Here is a 21,123-nt window from a genome sequence, read left to right on the forward strand (position 1 = left end):
CAGGCTCTAAGCTGTCAGCACAGAGCCCAACACGGGCTCGAACTCATGAACCGTGAGATCATGAGCTGAGCCAAAGTCAGTGCTTAACTGACTAAGCCACCCAGGCGCCCCAAAACAGTTTTCTTAAGTATCACTTTCTTAGACCCGAATCTGGAATTAATTTATCCAGATTTTAGAAATTATTATGTCCTTACTATAGCCTTAACATTCTTTTTTCATGTAAGAAAAATATTCCATGTAAGGGGAGAGCCCGAACACAATTATCACTCAGACTGCAGGGGAGTCCACAGAAGAGGGTGACTCAAGGGTCATCAAGAGGGTCCGCTGTCCTAAAATCACTTTTTGGTCAAGGTTTAGTTGATCAAAGGCCATTCCTTTGCTTAAAGCACTTTCTTTTCTAAAGCTCTTCCTTGAATATGTAACTGATTATGTATCAAAGACCATTTTTTTTGGAGGAAGAATATGATTACCATTAAAGTACTGGTGTGAATGAGTTCATCAGTGAGATGTTTCTTCCAAAGTGCAACCTGATCCAAGGGCGATAAGGTGTTAATTTTGCTCTGAGGAGGATCATTTCCCGGAGCGCTGACAAGGGGGACCTACGTGAAGGACTTACTGGTAAAGAGGAATATCCATCCTATGTTTGGACATCTTACTTGATCCTGGCATCAACCCTGAAGGACTGGCACCTTTATTAAAAAAAAAAGGTGAAGGGAGAAAACAACCGGTCCAGAGATTCAGTGACTGGCCCGAACCCAGACACTTGTCACAGCCATTCATCTGGGATCCAAATCCAGGACTCCTGCCCCCAGGACGGGCCCTTCTCCCCGTTCTGCTTCTGGATTGTGAATGTGCCAGGAGAGAAGGTGGCCACCACGAGTGGGAGAAAAGAGTGTCCAAGCAGAGAGGAGAAAGGGCAGCAAGGCTAACCCTGGACTGAGTCGGCCTTGGACGTGACTTTCTTGATTTTTCTTCTGAGGCAAACGTAAGAGAAGTGACAAACACGGGCTTTCTAAACAAGCAGACGCCAGGTGAACGTAAGGATCTTTACCCTGGCTTTCATCACAAGGACTACAATGTTAAAAAGTTTCCATTAGGTAGGTGCTGTCTCCTGTATGAAATCAAAAGGAAACAACTCCACTCATCACAACCTAACCAGGAGTGGGGCAAAACACACTGGCTTTAAAGACAAAGAACCCCAGGCTTAAATCCGGGCCCAGACCCCAACTTGACAAGGTATGCCGGGGCATGGAACAGAACTTCTCTGAGCTCTCGTTTTCTCTAGAGTGGGGATCGCGACAATGTCCGCACCACACAGGTTTTCTGTGAAGACTGTAAGAGATCATGAAAAAGGCCTAGCACCGCTCCTAGTGTGGAGGCATTCCAAAGGGGAAAGTCCAGTGTTTCCAGTAAGTTACCGAATTACACATTCTCACAGGTGCACAGCATGAGCACGACGACAGAATCAACAGGACAGAAGTAGCAGGAATCTTACCTCTGGGTCTTTATTCCATTGAACAACATACTCCCAACAACAATGCGCGTAGAGCACATCTAGCTCAAGGCTACAGGGAAACTGCCTATAGGCTGAATGCAGCAAGTCTGAAAGCCAGAAGAGAGAGACGTACTTAGTATTCCTTCCCTAACAAAGTCTCAGCCACATCTCCCCCTCTCTGGATTGTGTTTTCTCCCTGTTTCTGTGTTACCTGGTATAGTTCCGAGGTTCGTCTCCACCTCTGGCACCTCATATAAACCTCTGTTAATACCTTCTTTGGGTTCATCTGGGTTTTCTGCATCTCTGTCCTTATTAGCCAGTTTTAACACCTCAGGGCTGAAGTCCTGTTTAAATATCCACTTGGCTACACTGTCTGCAATGCCACCTACAGTTTGGAGACAAGAAACAAAATGAAAACTTACCGTGTTCACCAAAGAGAGCCAACACAGTGCACGATCTGGTCTTCCTTATAAAGAGATCTAAGTGCCACATTCAGTTCTGCACCTGAGAGTGACCCCCAAAAGCCATGAGATTCACCAGTGTAATACCTACCATTCATCTTGTGAGGGCAGGTGGGATATCTGATATCTAAGGGTATCTCTATACTCTCATAAAATAGTAGAGAAATGTAAATGCATTCACATATACGTGGCTATATATACCACATGGTTTCTATGTCCACAAATTCAAAGTCTACTTTAACAGACACAGATGAAGGGATGAATATATCTTTAAAACACTTTCACTTAATTGTAAGTGAAACTGATCAGCATAATACTTGCCTAGGTTCCTTAGCATATTACTTTTAATAGTCAACTAACTTGCCTATATGGAATATTTATGGGCAAAACTTAGCCATGTATAAGAAACATGATGCTATCCCAAGTTTCGGTCATCAATATAGTTCAAAAAAATTATAAATGTAATCTGAAAAACACTCAAGACAAAAAGTCCTGTTTATTACTTAAAACAAATTATACACTCTTCTATAATTCACCAAAACCTTTCTTTCTTCCTACTTGGATTCAAATACAACCTTTCCAAAAAAACAAAACAAAAGCTTCACAGTAAAATCACAATTATCAGTGAAAATAAATGACGGCAGTAGGCTGAGTGATCTAATTTCTTATGTCTGATTTCCAAATCAACTGGTAATTTTCATTCTAGAATCAAGCCCTTGATTATATTGCTTAGGTTAATATCACAGTGATGGTCCTACACTATCAGCAGGTGACAGCATAGGGTATAATGAGTTACAGTTAAAAATTTTTTTAATTTATTTAAACTTAAAAAAATAAATAAGAAAGGTTTCCATCTGCACAGAGTATTTTTTCCCATCCCTTCACTTGCAGTCTCTGTGTCCTTTCATCTAAAGTCAGTCTCTAGGCAGCATATAGAGGTCTTTTTTTTTTTGTTTTCTCATCCATTCAGGCACCTGATGCCTTTTGATTAGAGAATTTAGTACATTTATAATTAAAGTAATTACTGATAGGTATACGCCTATGGCATTTAATTGCTTTCTGGCTGTTTTCATGGTTCCTCTCTTTGTGCTTTCTTCCTCTGTGGCTTGATAACTTTCTTTGGTGATATGTTTATACCCCTTTCTCTTTCTCTTTTGTGTATTTACTATAGGTTTTTGCTCTGTAGTTACCATGAGCTTAGATATAACAACTTGTGTCTGTCGTGGGCTATTTTAAGCTGATAACAAGTTTGATCCTGTTGGAAAGTTCAACATAATGACTCTCTGGTACCACACTTTATATTTTTGATGTCACATTTCAAATCTTTTTATCTTGTATATCCCTTAACTATTATAATCATAGTTGTCTTTTTTTTTTATGTTTTTATTTTTTGAGAGACAGAGCATGAGGGGAGGGGTTGAGAGAGAAGGAGACACAGAATCCAAAGCAGGCTCCAGCCTCTGAGCTGTCAGCACAGAGCCCAATGTAGGGCTCGAACCCACAGATGCAAGAGCATGACCTGAACCGAAGTCAGATGCTCAATTGAATGAGCCACCCAGGTGCCCCTTGTATTTACTTATTTTTTTTTTAATGTTTATTTATTTTGAGAGAGAGAGCACGTGTGTGTGAACGGGAGAGGGGTGGGGGGAGGGTGGTGGAGAGAGAGAGAATCCCAAGCAGGCTCTGCAATGTCACTGCAGTCTGACATGGGGCTCGAACTCACAAATGGTGAGATCATGACCTGAGCCAAAATCGAGAGCTGGATGCTTAACTGACTGAGCCACCCAGGTGCCCCTCATAGTGGTCTTTTAACCTTCATGCTAGCTTTATAAGTGATTAATCCACTACCTTTTATATATATATATATACACACACACACACCTTTCCAGTGAGATTTATTCTTTCACATGTGTTCTTGTTAAGAATTAGTGCCCTTTCTTTTCATCTTACGGAAGTCCCTTTAGTGTTTCTTACAAGGTCCGTTTAGGGCTGAAGAATTTCTTTAGCTTCTGCTTGTCTGCAAAACTCTGTCCCTCACTCCTGAATGATAACTTACTTACCAGACAGAGTATTCTTGGTTGAAAATTTTTTTTTCTTTCAGCACTTTGAATGTATCATGCAACTCCCTTCTGGCCTGAAAAATTTCTGCTGAAAAATCTGCTGACAGTCTTAGGGGTGTTCCCTTGTACATAAGTTGTTTTTCTCTTGCTGCTTTTAATATTCTCTCCTTGACTTTAATTTTTCACATTTTTAATAATAATGTGTCTTAATACGGGTCCTTGGATTCCTCTTACTTGGAATTTTGTCAAATTCCTGGACCTGGATGTTCCCCAGATTAGAGAAGTTTTTAGCCATTTTTTCTTCAGGTAAGATCCCTGCCCCTTTCTCTCTTTTCTCCTTCTGGGAGCCCTACAGTATGAACGTTAGCCCCTTTGATATTGTCCCCTAAGTCCCTGAAGCTATCTTTACCTTTTTTTCTTCTTCATGTTTTCTTTTTGCTCTGATTGAGTTCCACTGCCCTGTCTTTGAGTTCACTGGTCCTTTCTTCTGCTTCATCTAGTCTCCTGCTGAAACCTTGTAGTGGATATGGAGTTCAGTTACCATATTATTCAGCCTCGTGACTTCTACTTGCTACTTTATTTTCCATTTCCTTGAAGTTATTCCCGTATTCATCCATTCTTCTCCCCAGTTTGGTGAGCATTTTTATGATCATAACTTTGAACCTTTTATCAGGTCAATTACTTATCTCCATTTGATTAAAGCTTTTTTTCCCTGAAGTTTTATCTTTTTCTTTCTTTTGGAATATCTCTATTTCTACATTTTGCTGGACTCCCTATGGTTTCTATACAGTAGATGGAACCACCTCTCCTAGTCTTAAAGGAGTGGATTTGTGTAGGAGATGAAACTTGTTGTTCAATCCTGCCTTGGCTCCTGGCTGGCTCTCAAGCCTCTGTGCTTATCCAAGCAGCCTATTATATTTTTAACAGCTTCTAGTAGTGGAGGACATACTGAGACATGCCAGTGTCCCAAAGGGAGAATCTTAACACCTCGATTCAGGCTGACTGAAGCCAGAACCTCAGGTATCAGCTTTTGAAAGTACGCAAATATATATAGTCTTGTAGGCCCACAAGCATAAACCCCACCGGCCACCAGAGTTAGGAGACCTGAGATGTCCCCCGGGTGGCAGTTGCAAAACTTAGGGCTCATGAGTGTACAAGCTCTTTCTGGGTTATAATGACAAACTGGGACAAGGAAGAAGGCGAGTGCCAGGATGGCATCCACAGCCTATGTTCCTTCAGAGCAGCTCCATAGGCCACTTAATATGTGCCAAACCGAAAGCCTGCCTCTCAGGTCAAAGCTTACAAGTCTTACAAAGCTCGAGAAAACAAGTTAACTAAATAAAAAATCTATAAATACACAGGTATTTATAAATCCAGAAATATATTCATTCCAGTATCAAATGCCTGAAAGAGCTGCTGGTAAAAAGAAACTACACCATGACGGTTAAAAATTCAAGAGGTTTATGGTCAAAGGAACCCAATGTCTCTAGGACAGTAGAAAGTAATAAATCACAGAAGAGGGTGTAAAGTTCTGTGGAAATTAGGAGGAAGAAGAGAAAATTTGCAGCTAGTGGATCATGAGCAGTTTCTTAGAGGAGGTAGCATTTGAGCTGGGCCTTGAGAAAGGCATGTAATTTAGAATCCGGAATGGGACAGGTGGGGAGCAGGAAGGGGGCAGGCTCAGACTCAGAGATGGGGAATCACAGGTCCTTCATTAGAACCACAATCAAGCAGCAAGAAATGGAAAAATGGGTTGGATTCAAAGCCCCAAATTCTTAGAGAAAAGACTTAAGAGTTTATATTTGTTCCAGAAGTTCTTGACTCTCTTGTCTCAGAATCTCCTTAAATGCTTAAAAAATACTGACAATCCCAGGGGTACCTGGGAGGCTCAGTCGTTTGAACGTCTGACTTCAGCTCAGGTCATGATCTCACAGTTTGTGAGTTCGAGCCCCATGTCAGGCTCTGTGCTGTCAGCTCAGAACCTGCTTCAGATCCTCTGTGTCCCCCCTACTCTCTCTGCCCCCTCCTTGCTCACGCTCTCTCTCTCAAAAATGAACATTAAAAAAAAAATTACTGACAATCCCAAAAAATTTGAGTTTATGGGTTGTATTTACTGATATTTATGGTATTATAAGTTAAAACAAAATTTTAAAATATTTTTATTAATTCATTTTTAAATACAAATAATAAGCCTATTATGTGTTAATAACATTTTATGAAAATAGCTGTATTCCCCAAAGCAACAAAAGACGTTCAGTAAGAGGAGCAACACTACGTCTTTGCCAATCTCTTCAACTGTGCAGCTCGTATCTGGAGTCTCCCATCAGTTTCTGCTCTCCATCCACTGTGATCTGTTGTTTTGGCTGAAGTACAGGAGGAAAATCCAGCCTCCCACAGACACGAAGTCAGAAAAGGGAGGGTTTTCTGACTCTTTCTTTGCACTCTTTGAGAACCATAGCTGGTTTTCTAGGTGGGGGAAGCGGGAGGAGGGTTCCTGAGCAGGGAACTGACAGGATCAGACTTCGAGAAGAAGTACGTGGTGGGTTAGTTAGAATTCTTTTAATCTGAGTGTATTTCTCTTTCCCTATTCTTTCAGTCATTTCTATAAAAACCACCAGAAACGCCCAGGACATAAACATGCAGATATACAGGTGCAACGCTCAAATACACTCCAGCTCACCTTTTCCTCCTTCCAATAACTTTTTGACAGAAAGCCTCGGGAGGGGCTCAGCCTGCAGCGATGACACTTTGGAGGTTGGCGTGTTCGCCCTGCTGTGAAGTAGTGTCTGAAGTATGAGACAGTCCTCCAGCTGTTTCAGCAGGAGCTTCCAGTACTCGGTGTCAAGAGAGAGGGCCTCCCAGGAGTCAGTGAGGGCCTCAGAATCAGCACCCAAGACTGTTTGGGAAAACTAACAGAAAACGCACTGGTGATACTCTGGCAAAGAATCTGGATCGACATTAACTTGAATGAGCTTTTAACTTGAAAGCTGATGACAGACCGTCAGGATACATCACAAAGCAGCACACAGATGCTGGTTCACAAATGCTACTACTTGACTGGGATGGAACAGGAGGGACAGGAGGAGACGGCAGACTCTGGGGCGACAGTGAGTTGGACTCACTGCTTCGACATTTGCAAGAAGATCTGCAGTAACGCCCGATTCATCCAGTGTGTACTTCAACACGTTTGCAGGGCCATCCTTGACAAGGGCCCCGGTCTCTTCGGTCAGTACCGGGTACTGGTATCTCTTCAAAATGCACTCACCAACATACAAAACGTATCTCAAACTTCTTCTCTTTCCATTATTATAAACATCTTAAGCCAGTACTCTTAAATTTAGCATAGAAACTATACTCAGACCGACAGTGTTAAGTGAATGTCTACAGGCCCATTTAAGTGACTCATCCAATTAAACGCAACGTCCCCTAGAAAGAAATTATTTGATCTACCATGAGATATGAGATTTTTAAAATAAATTTGAGTGTTCAAGAGATGAGGAGAAACCACAAAGCAAAACGGTTAATAGGAAACTTTTATGTGTCATTCAACACTACATCCCCTAAAACAACTTGTTTATAAAAGAGGGGGCAGAGGTTATCAATGCAACCGCAGAACTTGAGAGCTACCACAAAGCTCAGAAATAACGCAGTCTAACCCTGACCTCCTGCAGACGGAACCGAAGCAGGAGATACATGTTTAAGGGACTTACCACACACGAGGGGGAAGACCTCTGCCCTCCACCTGCAGGACTTTACCCCTCATGCCATGAGGTGAAGGCTCAGCTCAAATACGCATGTCATCTGAATAAACAAGTTAAGGGCAGCACCCCTCACTCCCAACAAGACAAATAAGAACCTGCTGGGCACACATTTCAAACTCCAGATGTTCCATAACACTGAAGACACCGCAGCCCCGACACAGGCTGGACAGGGACAGACCCAGCCTATCCAAACATGGGCGCGCCCCTGCCCACTTACTTTCTTCTCGGTCAGACTGTTCGAGATCTGTGCGGCAACGGAATGGCCGACGTGTGCAGACAGCAGGGCGGCCCCGTTGTTCTCAGACTGAACACAAGCCGTCCGCATCTGCTGCCACCACGGGGACACAGACTGGGAGTCCCAGGTCTCGTCGATGGCCACTGCAGGCAAAAAGAGAAAGTTAAACAAGAGACTCGGAGCTTGTCGATTTTTTCAAATGTAATGCAGAAGCTGAATTCCCCAGTTATGCACTGGTAGATTTCTGAATGACTCAGAAAACAAATCCATAACTTCTCTTATCAGAATACTTATATCCCATTTATTTAGGCTGCCTTTAGTGGTCTTGCTTCTGAATCAACTGTAAATCTGTGGAATATTTTCATCATTGCTGAAAACTACTATTGAATTTTTTTTTTAAGTTTTATTTTACTTATTTTGAGAGAAAGCAAGAGTACAAGCAGGGGAGGGGCAGAGAGAGAGGGAGAGAAAGAAGCCCAAGCAGGTTCTGCACTGTCAGCGCAGAGCCCGATGCGGAGCTTGAACTCATGAACCCTGAGATCCTGACCTGAGCTGAAACCAAGAGTCGGATACTTAACTGGCTGAGCCACCCAGGTGCCCCACTACTACTGAATGTTTTGATGTAACGGATTATTATTCTAATGAGGCCAAAAATAATTTAAAAATGACCTCCACCAAAGACCATATGACTTACCTCAATGAATTAAGAAAACGCATTGTTCATATCACATTACTTTTGATTACACAAAATATAAATTTAATTTCCATACAGCATGCTTTGAACTCACTGAGAGCTATTCATACATACAAGAATCTCTAGAGAAACGTTTTGTACACTGTAGTCTCCTTTTATTTCGAGAAAGCATCCTCCTTTCCCAGTTTTGTGGTTTTCAAATGGCAATTAATCTTCATTTGCAAAAGCAGCAGCCTGCATCTCAGGGCCTGGGGAACCACGGTTTCCACCGGCATCTATCTTACCTCTCATCTTGCTCAGGAGGGACAGCATCGTGTGAAGACAGCACACAGACTGCGGTTTATCCAAAATATCTTTTTCCTTGGAAAGCCAAACACTTAGCAGCAGAGCCTGAAATCAAATTTAAATAATTTTCAGTAAAATAAATAAACAAAAGGTTGCAGTTTTCAAGAGAGCACATGTGCGTATATGAGTGCTTCAGTCCTTCGGAGGGAGAAAGAAGTGGTTGCTTATTGTATCACATAACACGAGGGACAGAAAAGGCACCTTGTCTACTTAAGAGATTCTCTATCATCTGTCAGATAACTAAATTCCACCGATTCCATCTCTTCTTTGGGTTAAGCATTGCCTTCCAGGTTGAGCCTTGATTACGGAGGATATTACCAGAAAGGTCACTACCAAGTTAGCATAGATCGCTGTGGATTGGTGAGAAGCCACTCAGCCGACTGGAGGAAAGGAAGGATCTGGAGCTGTGGACCTTACCCCGCATTGGCCACAAGGCACTGTGGACTTGGCAATGGTGAACAGACATGTACAACTATCAGATTCTAGTCTTTAAATAAGGCATGAGAAACAGACTTTAAGCAAAAACACCTAAATCAACATAAGTGACTTTTAAGATGCCTATGAACCAGCATACCTACTGAAAACTCAAGTATTTGAAGATGTATAAAATTTGAACACATAATTCTGAGATAATGAGAAGTTCAAAGGCACAGCACCACACCTGTCGGTACTGGTGTTTGTGGAAAGCCTGGACCTTCATGTAAAAAAAAAAAAAAAAAAAAGCCTTGAAAATAAAAGGTTGATTATCACTTTAAATATATTAGTACAAGTAATTCTCAAAAATTCAGAAGAGTAGGAAGTTGAAGAAGTGTCTGAAGGAAATTAACCTATGAGAATGACCTATGGGCCAGGAGAGGGAAGTACCTGCCAGGCATCACCCCGTTCAATTCCAACAACCTTGTGGCAGGGATAGTCTCCCACATTGTACATATGACGAAAAGTAACTTACCCGGTACCATATAGCTAATGAGTTAGGCCTAAAGTCTGAACCTAGATCTGCTGGATTCTAACACGCATGTTTTCTTTTCTCTTTAAAAAATTATACATGTGCACAAGCATGTACATGTACAAATAAACTTACATGTTACATAATTTTTACAAATAAAAAATACACACTTTTAAAAGTACTGTTGTTTTCTTTTGTTTTTACTTGTCTCCCTTTTTTAACTCTTATGTCTCTCCCTATGTCAGCCTTTCTACCTCATCCTATCCAGGCTCTGGGCTGTCAGCACCGAGCCCGATGTGAGGCTTGAACTCACAAACTGTGAGATCATGACCTGAGCCAAAGTTGGACGCTCAACCAACTGAGCCACCCAGGCACCTCCAAAACTTTTTTTTTTACAACCAAATATGTGCTTTCATATTTGCCTGCGTATTCATAAGACAATGTGAACAATAATAAGTGCTAATGGTTATACAGAGCTTACCATGTGCCAAGCCACTAGTAGTGTTTTAAGTATAGCTACCCAGAGAGCATTAGGCAGGGGGATAACAGAGAGGTGGTCACTGCTTTATAAAAACACGGTCATATTATGCCACATTCACTCCACTTGCCACACAACATCCTATGTAGTCCACGAAGTTTTGACTGACTTTATCCACTTATCAAGGTTATTCCCTCTCTTCCAGATCTTCTCGTAACCTCATACAACAGTGCTACTTATAACCACTAGGCAGGCTAAAAAAAAAAAAAAAAAAAAAAGAGTTGCCTGTAAAGGCAACAAAGACACTCCAAAATCCAGAACTTAACCATGTCAGTGTCCGATGAACACACGTGCTATGAAGCAAATCAAAAGGAAATGGGGGAATTGGCACAATTTATCTTTTAGCTTCACTGTTAAGTTGCCATTAGATTCACTCTGAATAATTTCAGGCACAAAATATAGGCCCCAGGGGTATTTTAAGAGCACATCAGGTTTCTTTTTTTAATGTTTATTTTGGGGGGAGAGAGACAGCGAGCGAGCATGAGCAGGGGACGGTGAGAGAGGGGGGAGACACAGACACTGAAGCTCCAAGATGTCAGCACAGAACCTGACTTCATGAAAGCAGAGATTATGACCCGAGCCAAAGTAAGAAGCTTAACCAACTGCACCACCCAGGCACCGTGCAGGTTTCTAAACACACTTACAGGTTTACAGTCTGTCTTTTCAAGCTTGATTCATCTCCTCATCAGCAACAAAGTTTCAAAGTGCTCAAAAAGGTACACAACCCAAGGGGTTACTGCAGACTAAATCATACTTAGACAAAGTAAATGCCATACCCTGAATCTTTCTTCATACTATAAACCCTTCTAGTTTTCTCTCCAACTAACCATTCCCCCTTATCCACCACCACCTTTATTTAGCAAATTCTAAAACAAAACAAAACAAAACAAAAAACTATTCTACTGAACCCTCTTTCTTTGTCTCTCTCTGGGTCAGCCCTGTTTTTCTAACTTTCTTCCACCAAGGTAATCTTTGCTTATGACACAGTGGGTGTTCCCCCTTTTTAATGAACTTTAAAAATTCCAATCAGCTTTGCTTTAGTTTGCATGTAAAAAGTCAGTATGAAAGAGAGGATGCCATGGGAGTCATCAGAACACAATGACACAATTTTAGGATCACTTACAAGCAAGAGGAAGATTTTTTAAGCATCAGAAAAAAGTAAGGTAAAAGGAGAAAAATAATCAAAGAAGAGAATACAGAGATAAGATACCACATAAAAACATACACATGAACATACATAACAGAGTAAGCATACAGAAGGTAGCTATAACTAGTAAATACAAAATATTCTTTCAATACATCACAGTAAAAAAGTCAGCTTATTTACAACGTGGATATTCATACTATAAATGTATACTGTTGTTTCACACACAAATGTCACATCTCGACACACTACCAGATGATATGTGAGTATGAGATTTTTATTAAGAGAAACTTTGAGAGGAAATTCAGTTAATTCCTCTAAGTCAAGCAAGATCTAAGACCTGGTAAAACCTGTACCTAAGAATGAAACAGAAAATCCCAGGAGTCCTTGGTAGCTGCTTCTAATGCTTAATGAGTTAATTGTACCTCTTGCTAAGTATCCTCCTGTAATAGTAATAACCCAGATGTTTTAAACCCTTCCCTCAGCAGAAATGCCAGCAGACAGAATGTGAGGAAGCCATCTGTTAAGTCCAGTCTCTACTTAAAAGAAACTTCTCTTGTCAGTTTTTTGGAGGAGCCTTACTTTCCAGTCTTTGCTGAAAACTAGATCTGTTTTGGGTTACAGATTTAAAACTTGATAATATTCCACTGAGGGTAATTAGAGTTTTCAACATTATCGTTTTAAGCATTTAAAAACTATCGGGCTATCGGTCTGTGAATTACACTAATATAGTAAAATAGTGACTAAATCAAATGTAAGTTTTACAAAAAAAAAATGGTAAGTATATCTAGAAATATTTCTAAACTTAACAATATATACCGCCCAAACACATACAACCTAGATTACAAGTACCAAATTTCTTCATGAACATAATTCCAATAAAACTATTATGAAAATATTGCAGAAAAATAGGAAGAATTAGCATTTCAAATAGTGTGTCTTTATAACAGTAATAATATATTTTGCTGAAAGACCAAACACCTTTTATTCATAATGTTTATGTGCCTAACTCCTAAAAGTCTGTTACTCCTTGAATATAATAGACATTTATTCTCTTTAAAAAAACCTTTTAAAATTTAATAGCCTAGAGAAATATCACTGGCCAATATTTTGACACTGGCACTAACTTCTTTGGGGATGAGCAGGATGAAGCAGGACACACACTTACTACACGGGGACACAAAACCCCTGCACTTTATCTCCCCGAGGTCAGATGGCTTAGTTGCGGCCTCAACGTGCCGGCCACTATTTTCTCTGATCAACGTGACCACAATGACCAAGCAGCCTTCTTGAAAAGCTTGTCTTTTTTTTTTTTTTAATTGTATATTCCATTTCTTACTCTTAACTCTTAGGCTTTGTATTTTTTTTTTTTTAAAGACATTCCCCCTTCCCTGCCTATTCATACTATTAATTACACACTTTAAGTGAAAATGCCTTGTTTATTTCTCTGTACTCACAGCAGGATTTTAAAAAATTACACGGCTGCTTAACAGCTTTCAGCTATTGATAAAATACTTCTAAAAAAAAAAATCTAGCCGTAAACCATTTGTCTGAGAAAAACAAGGGAAAAGAGATGAATCATTTGGAATGTGTGAAATACAATCTCTCAGATGAGTTTTTAAAATAATTTCAAATTATAACCCATTTTATAAATTCTACAGCACAATATTTCTATCACAGCTTTATGGGTTTAAAGCAGGGAGATTTCCTACATAATATGTGTCACTTGATTACCTTACAACATCTACATATTTACAATAAAGTTCACTGATTTTAAGTTGGGTGGCCAACATATCTTCATTCCCCAAAGTTCCCTTGTGCTTCCTGGCGTCAGTCTCCAACCCCCACCCTCATTCTCCAGCAAACGCCCATCTCCCCCGTCCCTATATTTTTGCTTATTCTAGTATTTCATACAACTGAAATCATACAGTGGGCAGTCTTGTTTCTGGATGTTTTCACTTAGTATAATGCTTTTGAGATTCATTCATTCATTCATTCATTGCACAGTTATTCTGTATACCAGCAGTTCACTCCACTGTATGGATACCATCGTTTATCCATTTATCAGCTGGCGGATATTTGGGTTGCTTGCACTTTGGGCTGTTACGAATAAAGCTGCTGTTAATATCTGATTCCAGATCTATGTGAGCATCTATTTTCATTCCTCTTAAATACCCAGGAGTGAGACTGCTAGAGTTTATAGTAAATTTATGTTCAACGTTATAAGAAACTTTCAAACTGTTTTCCAAAGTTGTTGTGCTATCGTTTGCATTAGCCGTGCTGAGAGCTCCGATCAGTCCACAACTTCTTCAACGCTTGATGCCATCAGTAGACTTCATTTCAGTCACCCTCTTGAGAAAGAGGCTACCGTACTTTTGTTTAGCATTTCCCTAACAGCAAATGATGCTGAACACCTTTCAGGTGATCACTTGCCATTTGTATGTATCTTTTTTGGTGATGGGTCTGTTCAAATCTTTTGCTTTTTTTTTATTGTACTGTTTGTCTTATTACTGAGTTGTACAGATTCTTTCCTAATGTGGCTACAGTTCATTTATCAAGTATAAATTCTGAAAGAGAGGCTTGCCTTTCAGTTTCTTAACAGCTGTAAAACATAGAAGTTTTGAATTTTGATGAAGTGTAAATGACCAATATTTTTCTTTTATGCTCATGCTTCTTGTGTCCTATGAAATCTTGGCTCAATCCAAGCTTTCCCCTATGTTCTCTCCTGTAAGTATTGTAGCTTTAGCTCTTATATTTATGTTCCATTTTGAGTTAATTTTTATATATGGAGTGAGGTAAGATTTAAGGTTCGTATTTTCCCAGTTTCTTAGACCCCAGACTTAATGCAAATAACAATTTGTTGATACTGATTAAACACAGTGTGAAATAAGAAGTCTTCTGTACTCATCCTGTTTAAGCATCTCAACTTTGAATAATAAGCAATACTTACCTCCTCTCTTTTTAACTTTTTATTTCATAACAGTGAAAGATTCACTAGTGGCACACACACACACAAAAACGCTCAAGGAAGTTCCATGCACCCTTCCTGCAGTCTCCCCTAATGCTAACATCTTATGCAATATCAAAACCAATAAATTAACACTGGTAAAATTCATAGAGTGTATTCAAACTTCACCAGTAATACATGCACCCATACGTGTGTGCATGCAATTCTACCAAATGTGTAACTTTGCAAACACACTACCACTATAAGCACTTAACTATACATCAGCACAAGACTCCCTTGTGTTAACCCTTCTAGCCATACCCGTCCCTCCCGGCTCACTCACCCATCACCTCTGGCAACCACTAATCTATTCCCGATCTCTGTAACTATGCTATTTCATGACTGTTACAAAAACAGAATCACACAGTACATGTCTTTCTAAGATTGGCATTTTTCCACTCAACATATCTTCCTTGCGGTTCACTAGAGGTGTTGTGTCAATCAATGGCTCAGTCCTCTTTATCACTGAGGAGTATTCCTGGTAAAGCTGTACCACAGTTTAACCATTCCCCCACTGAAGGACATTTGCGTAGTTTGCAATTTTGGGCTATTATAAATGAAGCTGGTTTTGGGGTGCCTGGGTGGCTCAGTTGGTTAAGCATCTGACCCGATTCTGGCTCAGGAAATGCTGCCAGGGTCACAAGATGGTGGGATAGAGCCCTGTGTTGGGCCCCACGCTGGGCATGGAGCCTGCTTAAGATTCTCTCTCTCTCTCTCTCTCTCTCTCTCTCTCTCTCTCTCTCTTTCTCTCTCTGCCCCTCCCCCACTCATACGCACATGCTAACAAAACCAAAAAACGCTGCTTATGAAAATCCATGTACAATCTATATGTATCTTTAACTACTTTACTTTCGGACATACATACTGCAAAGTGACACAGAATGGAATCTGTTTTCAGAAGATTAAATGTTCAATTAAAACAATACATGACCACAGTCAACAGGCTTACGGAGGGAGATTGCCCAAATCCTGGCCAAAATAGGAGATGTTAGTAAGGATGTGAAAAAGTACGTATTTGTGCATGTAAGGGGGGAGGGAACAGAAAAGGGATGACGACAGGGTCCTTTGCAGAAGGGCAAACATTTAGTGTTGCCATTCTCTACTGGATGATTCTTTTGTTTTACATTTGTTACAGCACAGAGACTAAACCCTAACCTATTTTCAAAGTTTGGGAATGTTTGATAACAACTCTGTATTGCTTTAAGGGAAGTTGATTTTGTTCTGTAAATAAGACCTTTTTTAGTTCCAATATGAACATTTTCCTTGATGATCACAACCCACTATAAATGCACGCATATGTGTCAGATTCTAAATTTATTTTAGGCCAACCATGGAACCTGCATGCTACAATTTATAGAGAATTAGAGAAATAATTATTACTCAAATATGGTAACTATAAGTTTCTCTGATCATTTTTGGGAGGTTTGATGTATGTTGTATGATATGCTTTAGACAATGGCATTTAAACAAAACAAAAGACTGACACTTCCAGATGACATCAGCAAGGGAAGAAGAGCATGCGAAGAAACCTTACCAACAACAGCTGAGGGCTAAGTCCAGCTGACTCCAGTGTACGACACATATCCTCAGTAGAGCTTTCTCCATGCAAACACTTCCAAAAAAAGAAGCTGCCTAGTAAAACAAAAGCAAAATGCATGAACCAACAGCTACTTACCATTTGGACTAACATTCTTCCTGAATTGCAACCTAGATCCTCAGAGAAGCAATACAGCACGAGAGAAGAGAAATGAATGGTTCGGTTTGTTGACTTTATAGCAGAAGGCAAATCATTCCATGTCTAGCACTGTCTCTTTAGTGTAAGTAATAATCAATAAAACCTTTATGACATAGTGTCTACATATCCAGAGTATCTTATGTTAACTGAAAAACATACATAAAATTTTCTCATTAATTTACTTTTGAAACAAACTGAATCTCTGAGATGCTGTGAACTCCTCCCAGGCTTTCATCCCGAAGAGGCAGGTTTCAAAGAGCAGTTTATCATGCCACCTACCTAAAGCCACATACTCCTCTTCACTCATCTTTTTTATGTTGATCGCATCTTTCTCATATTCTAAATATTCCAGGAATGTTTTTACAGGCAACACACCATCCTTATCATCAGAGAATCGGACGGTAGTAGTTCTGGACTTTTCCTGTTTGTACTTCTCTAGTAATGCCTGGAGCTTATGCAGTTCTTTTTCATCAAGCCTCAGTAACACAGCCAAGTCCTTAAAAAATAGGAAAAAAAAAGTCTTGAATAGACCATGACTCTTTCTCTGACTCTGCCAAAGGAGTCGACCCCATTATCTGAGGTGAAATTCAAGGCTATGAGCAAAAGACGGCTATAACGTACTCCGCTTAAAACTTTACTCTCAAATCATGAGTGGGGTGTTATTTAAATAAATTAATCTTGAAATACTACATATAACTAAAAGTACCATTTTTATATAATGTCTTGAGAATATTCTCTTCTAAAATGTTTGGATTACACCTAATCGTATTAATGTATAATCAGAAAAAAATTACAAGAGTATCAACTACAACCCTTGTGATTCTAAGAAAACTAAAGGTCTGTTTGAAACAGTATTTGTTAAGCAGCAAAAACACAATAAAATAAAATACTGGAAACCAATCATCACTGTATTTACATGTATATCCTCTATGTAACTCTTAGGGACACAGGGATTGAAAAGTCACAGATAACATCCTGCCAGGCTTTCAAACTATTTTTATATCCCATATGTGCAAAAACATCTCCTGATACTATTATTTTTCTAAATTAGGAATAAGCATACACAAACACACACATACGTAAGAGACCATTTTGCCACAGCAAGCACAACTTTCTTCCCCCCATGCTAGCTGATAAAACTGCGCTTGTTTAAGAATGCAGCTTTCTATTTATTAAGGCTGTTGTTTTTAAAAACAAGCAGTAAATTGCAAAGTGCACTGAACACACACCAGCAGTTCAATTCAATTCTATACTGAATTGATATGAGCTTATATGAACTATGTCCCACAGACAACAAAAATGATTTCAAATTTGAATTTTAGTTTTACATGTACAATATTGGCCATTCAGCCTAGAAAATGATTGTATATTTTTAAAGGATCTAAAAGTCCACAGCAAAATATAATTTTTATAATTCTTAAAAAGTGCTTTAAAACTTAAAAAAAGAACAATCAGTTAAGAAACTGATTTCTTAAATTTTCTAAATCTTTTCTATTTGCAGACTATACTGGGTCTATTAAGTGGAAATGAATTCTATAAGGGATTATTAATGACATATACTTAACTTTCTCTGGCAAAGTAGGAGAGTTTGGATCTTACAAAAAAACTAAGCACTTAAGAATCTATGAAACGTCTAGGCAATCCTACAGACATAATTAAATCAACCTGACCTTTTTGTTGTTTGAAAGATTTTATACTACTGCTGAAGTAGAAAGAAAAACAAAAGATCTCCAAAAATGGCTTTGTCGTTTATAATGGCAATCACAGAAAATGATGAAGACTGTTAAAATGTTTTTATGAAATCCATCTATAATCCCAAAGATTAAAAAGATGTTAAGAATACGTAAGTGGTTTCCAAGAGAAAAATCTTCTTGTTTTTCTGTTTAAAAATTTTTATTCACATACGTATATTTAAAATAAAAGGCTTCCACTTTAAACCTCAATTAAGTTTCAGATACACCTGGTAATTGTCTAAAAGCATTATCAGTGATTTGACAAATAACTAAAATCGCTTAATTTTCCTTTAGAGAGAGAAGTGGAAGACAAGAGGCTTTCAGGGCAAGCGACCTGTGCCCAGTCACACACGAATCTGAGGGAAAGACAGGACAATATTTCCCTCTGTTCCCTATAAGAAATTTATTTATTTATTTATTATTTACTTCCTTCCCTATTGATTGCTCTGTATGGAAAGTAAGAATTTGTATACATGCCCCAGAAATGAGTAATACTGCACCGTAATGAAGATTACAAGGCGCTGCCATTTTTTAATGTTTTACAGAATAAAAACATAGAACAGTTACTATAATGAAACACTATGATGTAAGACAGAATTTTTTAAAGCATTATGTGGTATACAACAGAGCAAGCTGTAGGAATGTGTTCACAACACCACCACAGAAAACCAATCTCTTCTGTTTGGCAGAATCTTTTTTTTTTTCTTTAAAGAAATTAAAATTTTCCTACTTTAGTAAACCAAGTTTATTGTAATTGGCAAATCTTGTCAAACTTATGTGGTATGAAGTAACCTTAAAAAAATGAGAAAAAAACAATGCTTCTACGGTAGTAAAAATAGATTAATAATAAAATGTAATATCTTAGAATAAATAATATAAATTTAACATTAAGGCACAGAGAGCCAGCAGGGGGTCTGGTAAAGAAATACACCTTTATACTTCCTAAAAATTCTTAATTTTCTACTTTACTATCAATTAAAACATTAACAATAATCCAAGAGATTATTTTGTATGATGAGGAGAATTACTTACATTATCTGAGAATGGTGTGTCTGAATGAAAATCAAGGGAATTTAACTGACTGACAGACTCATAAAGATGGAGTAGTTTCAGTTTATTGGCACAAAACTGTAGCAATCCTTCATCCACAGACTCCAGTTCTAAAAAGGTGGAGGGGAAAAATACATTAAAGAGATCTAGTTAGCCGACTCACAAAAGATTTTTCTCTCATTAACATTCATAGTCTTATATACTTCCCTGATGTTTTATTATTTTTTTGATTTAATTTTTTTATTTTTAAAAATTTATATCCAAATTGGTTATCATATAGTGCAACGATTTCAGGAGTAGCTTCCCTAGTGCCCCTTCCCCACTTAGCCCATCCCCCCTCCCACAACCCCTCCAGTAACCCTCAGTTTGTTCTCCATATTTATGAGTCTCTTCTGTTTTGACCCCCTCCCCGTTTTTATATTACTTTTGTTTCCCTTCCCTTATGTTCATCTGTTTTGTCTCTTAAAGTGAAGTTTTGTCTCATGAGTGAAGTCATACGATTTTTGTCTTTCTCTAATTTCACTTAGCATAATACCCTCCAGTTCCATCCACACAGTTGCAAATGGCAAGATTTTATTCTTTTTGATTGCTGAGTAATACTCCATTGTATATATACACCACATTTTCTTTATCCATTCATCCATTGATGGACATTTGGGCTCTTTCCATACTTTGGCTATTGTTGATAGTGCTGCTATAAACACAGGGGTGCATGTGTCCCTTCGAAACAGCACCCCTGTATCCTGTGGATAAGTGCCTAGTAGTGCAATTGCTGGGTCATAGGGGTAGTTCGACTTTTAGCTTTTTGAGGAACCTCCATACTGTTTTCCAGAGTGGCTGCACCAGCTGGCATTCCCAGCCTGATGTTTTTTTCTATTAAATATTGAGGTACTTAATAAGCTACAAGTATGTATTTTCCATCATGGAAAAATATCCAAATTCTTAAATGAAATAAGGCAGACTAGTAGTGGAGGGGAGGTGGGGAAAAACAGAAAGAGCTACCTGAGTCTAATACTCAATTTTTAAAACACTAAACCGAAAGCAGCCTTGAAGGTATCCTCCGTCAGCCCGGAGCTCACACGCTGCCTCCTGTGCCCACACACAGAGGCCGGCCGGAAGGAAGCTGCCTGGCTCCCGTTACCATGGTGCCTGCTGCCAACTGTGACTGTGACAGGCCCACCCTCAAGGGAGGCAGAGACCACAGTGACATTCCCCATCCGTCCATCAGGCTTCTTGAAGAAAGTTTAATACCAGAGAAATACTCCTCTCTGTATAAAACATGCCTGCGTGGCAACTTACAAAAATTTTTTAACCTTTTATTTATTTTTGAGAGAGAGAGAGAGACAGACAGACAGACTGCAAGCAGGGAAGGAGCAGAGAGAGAGGGAGACACAGAATCCCAAGCAGGCTCCAGGCTCTGAGCAGTCAGCAGAGAGCCCGACGCGGGGCTCGAACCCACAAACCGTGAGATCACGACCTGAGCCGAACTCAGATGCTTAACCGACTGAGCCACCCAGGCGCCCCTCCTGCATGGTAATTTAGATATAACCTAATATAAAACAACTATTATTTCAAAAGACAGACACTTTACCTCCAAGAGTTGTTATAGCCACAATAAAACATTAACATATTAAATAGGTAAAATTTTTAGGAATCCCAGTTCTGGGTAGAACTTGAAACCAGTGATGATTTTATAGAGCTCCAACAGTGGTGTTTGGTTTATTCTCAGCTCAGTGCAAGATAAATTCTGATTTAATAAATTTTAAGATTTTGATAAAGCCTTGAGGGACAGGGGAGCTTCAGAAGCATACTATGCTTTTTAACAGACATTTCCAACAAGTTGTATGCACTAAAGAAGTTCACTATCTTCCAAAAGGCAGCTTTAAATATGTGTGGAGAAAGCAAATCTCAAAATTAGG

General features: G+C 39.2%; 1 protein-coding gene across 5 annotated transcripts in view; it reads right to left on the minus strand.

Moving 5' to 3' along the window:
• RAB3GAP2 (RAB3 GTPase activating non-catalytic protein subunit 2) overlaps window positions 1–21,123 on the minus strand; it is a 102,602-nt gene that overhangs the window by 17,032 nt on the left and 64,447 nt on the right. For all 5 annotated transcript variants that reach the window (XM_045048888.1, XM_045048889.1, XM_045048887.1 and 2 more), the window contains exons 19-26: window positions 19,187–19,314; window positions 16,701–16,917; window positions 16,221–16,318; window positions 8,991–9,096; window positions 7,995–8,155; window positions 6,697–6,925; window positions 1,707–1,880; window positions 1,496–1,602 (exon numbers count right to left, since the gene is read on the minus strand). In XM_045048888.1, coding sequence (XP_044904823.1) covers window positions 1,496–1,602; window positions 1,707–1,880; window positions 6,697–6,925; window positions 7,995–8,155; window positions 8,991–9,096; window positions 16,221–16,318; window positions 16,701–16,917; window positions 19,187–19,314 — 1,220 coding nt within the window. The remainder of the gene's footprint in view (window positions 1–1,495; window positions 1,603–1,706; window positions 1,881–6,696; window positions 6,926–7,994; window positions 8,156–8,990; window positions 9,097–16,220; window positions 16,319–16,700; window positions 16,918–19,186; window positions 19,315–21,123) is intronic.

Source organism: Felis catus, chromosome F1, assembly GCF_018350175.1.
Source record: "Felis catus isolate Fca126 chromosome F1, F.catus_Fca126_mat1.0, whole genome shotgun sequence".
NCBI lineage: Eukaryota > Metazoa > Chordata > Mammalia > Carnivora > Felidae > Felis > Felis catus.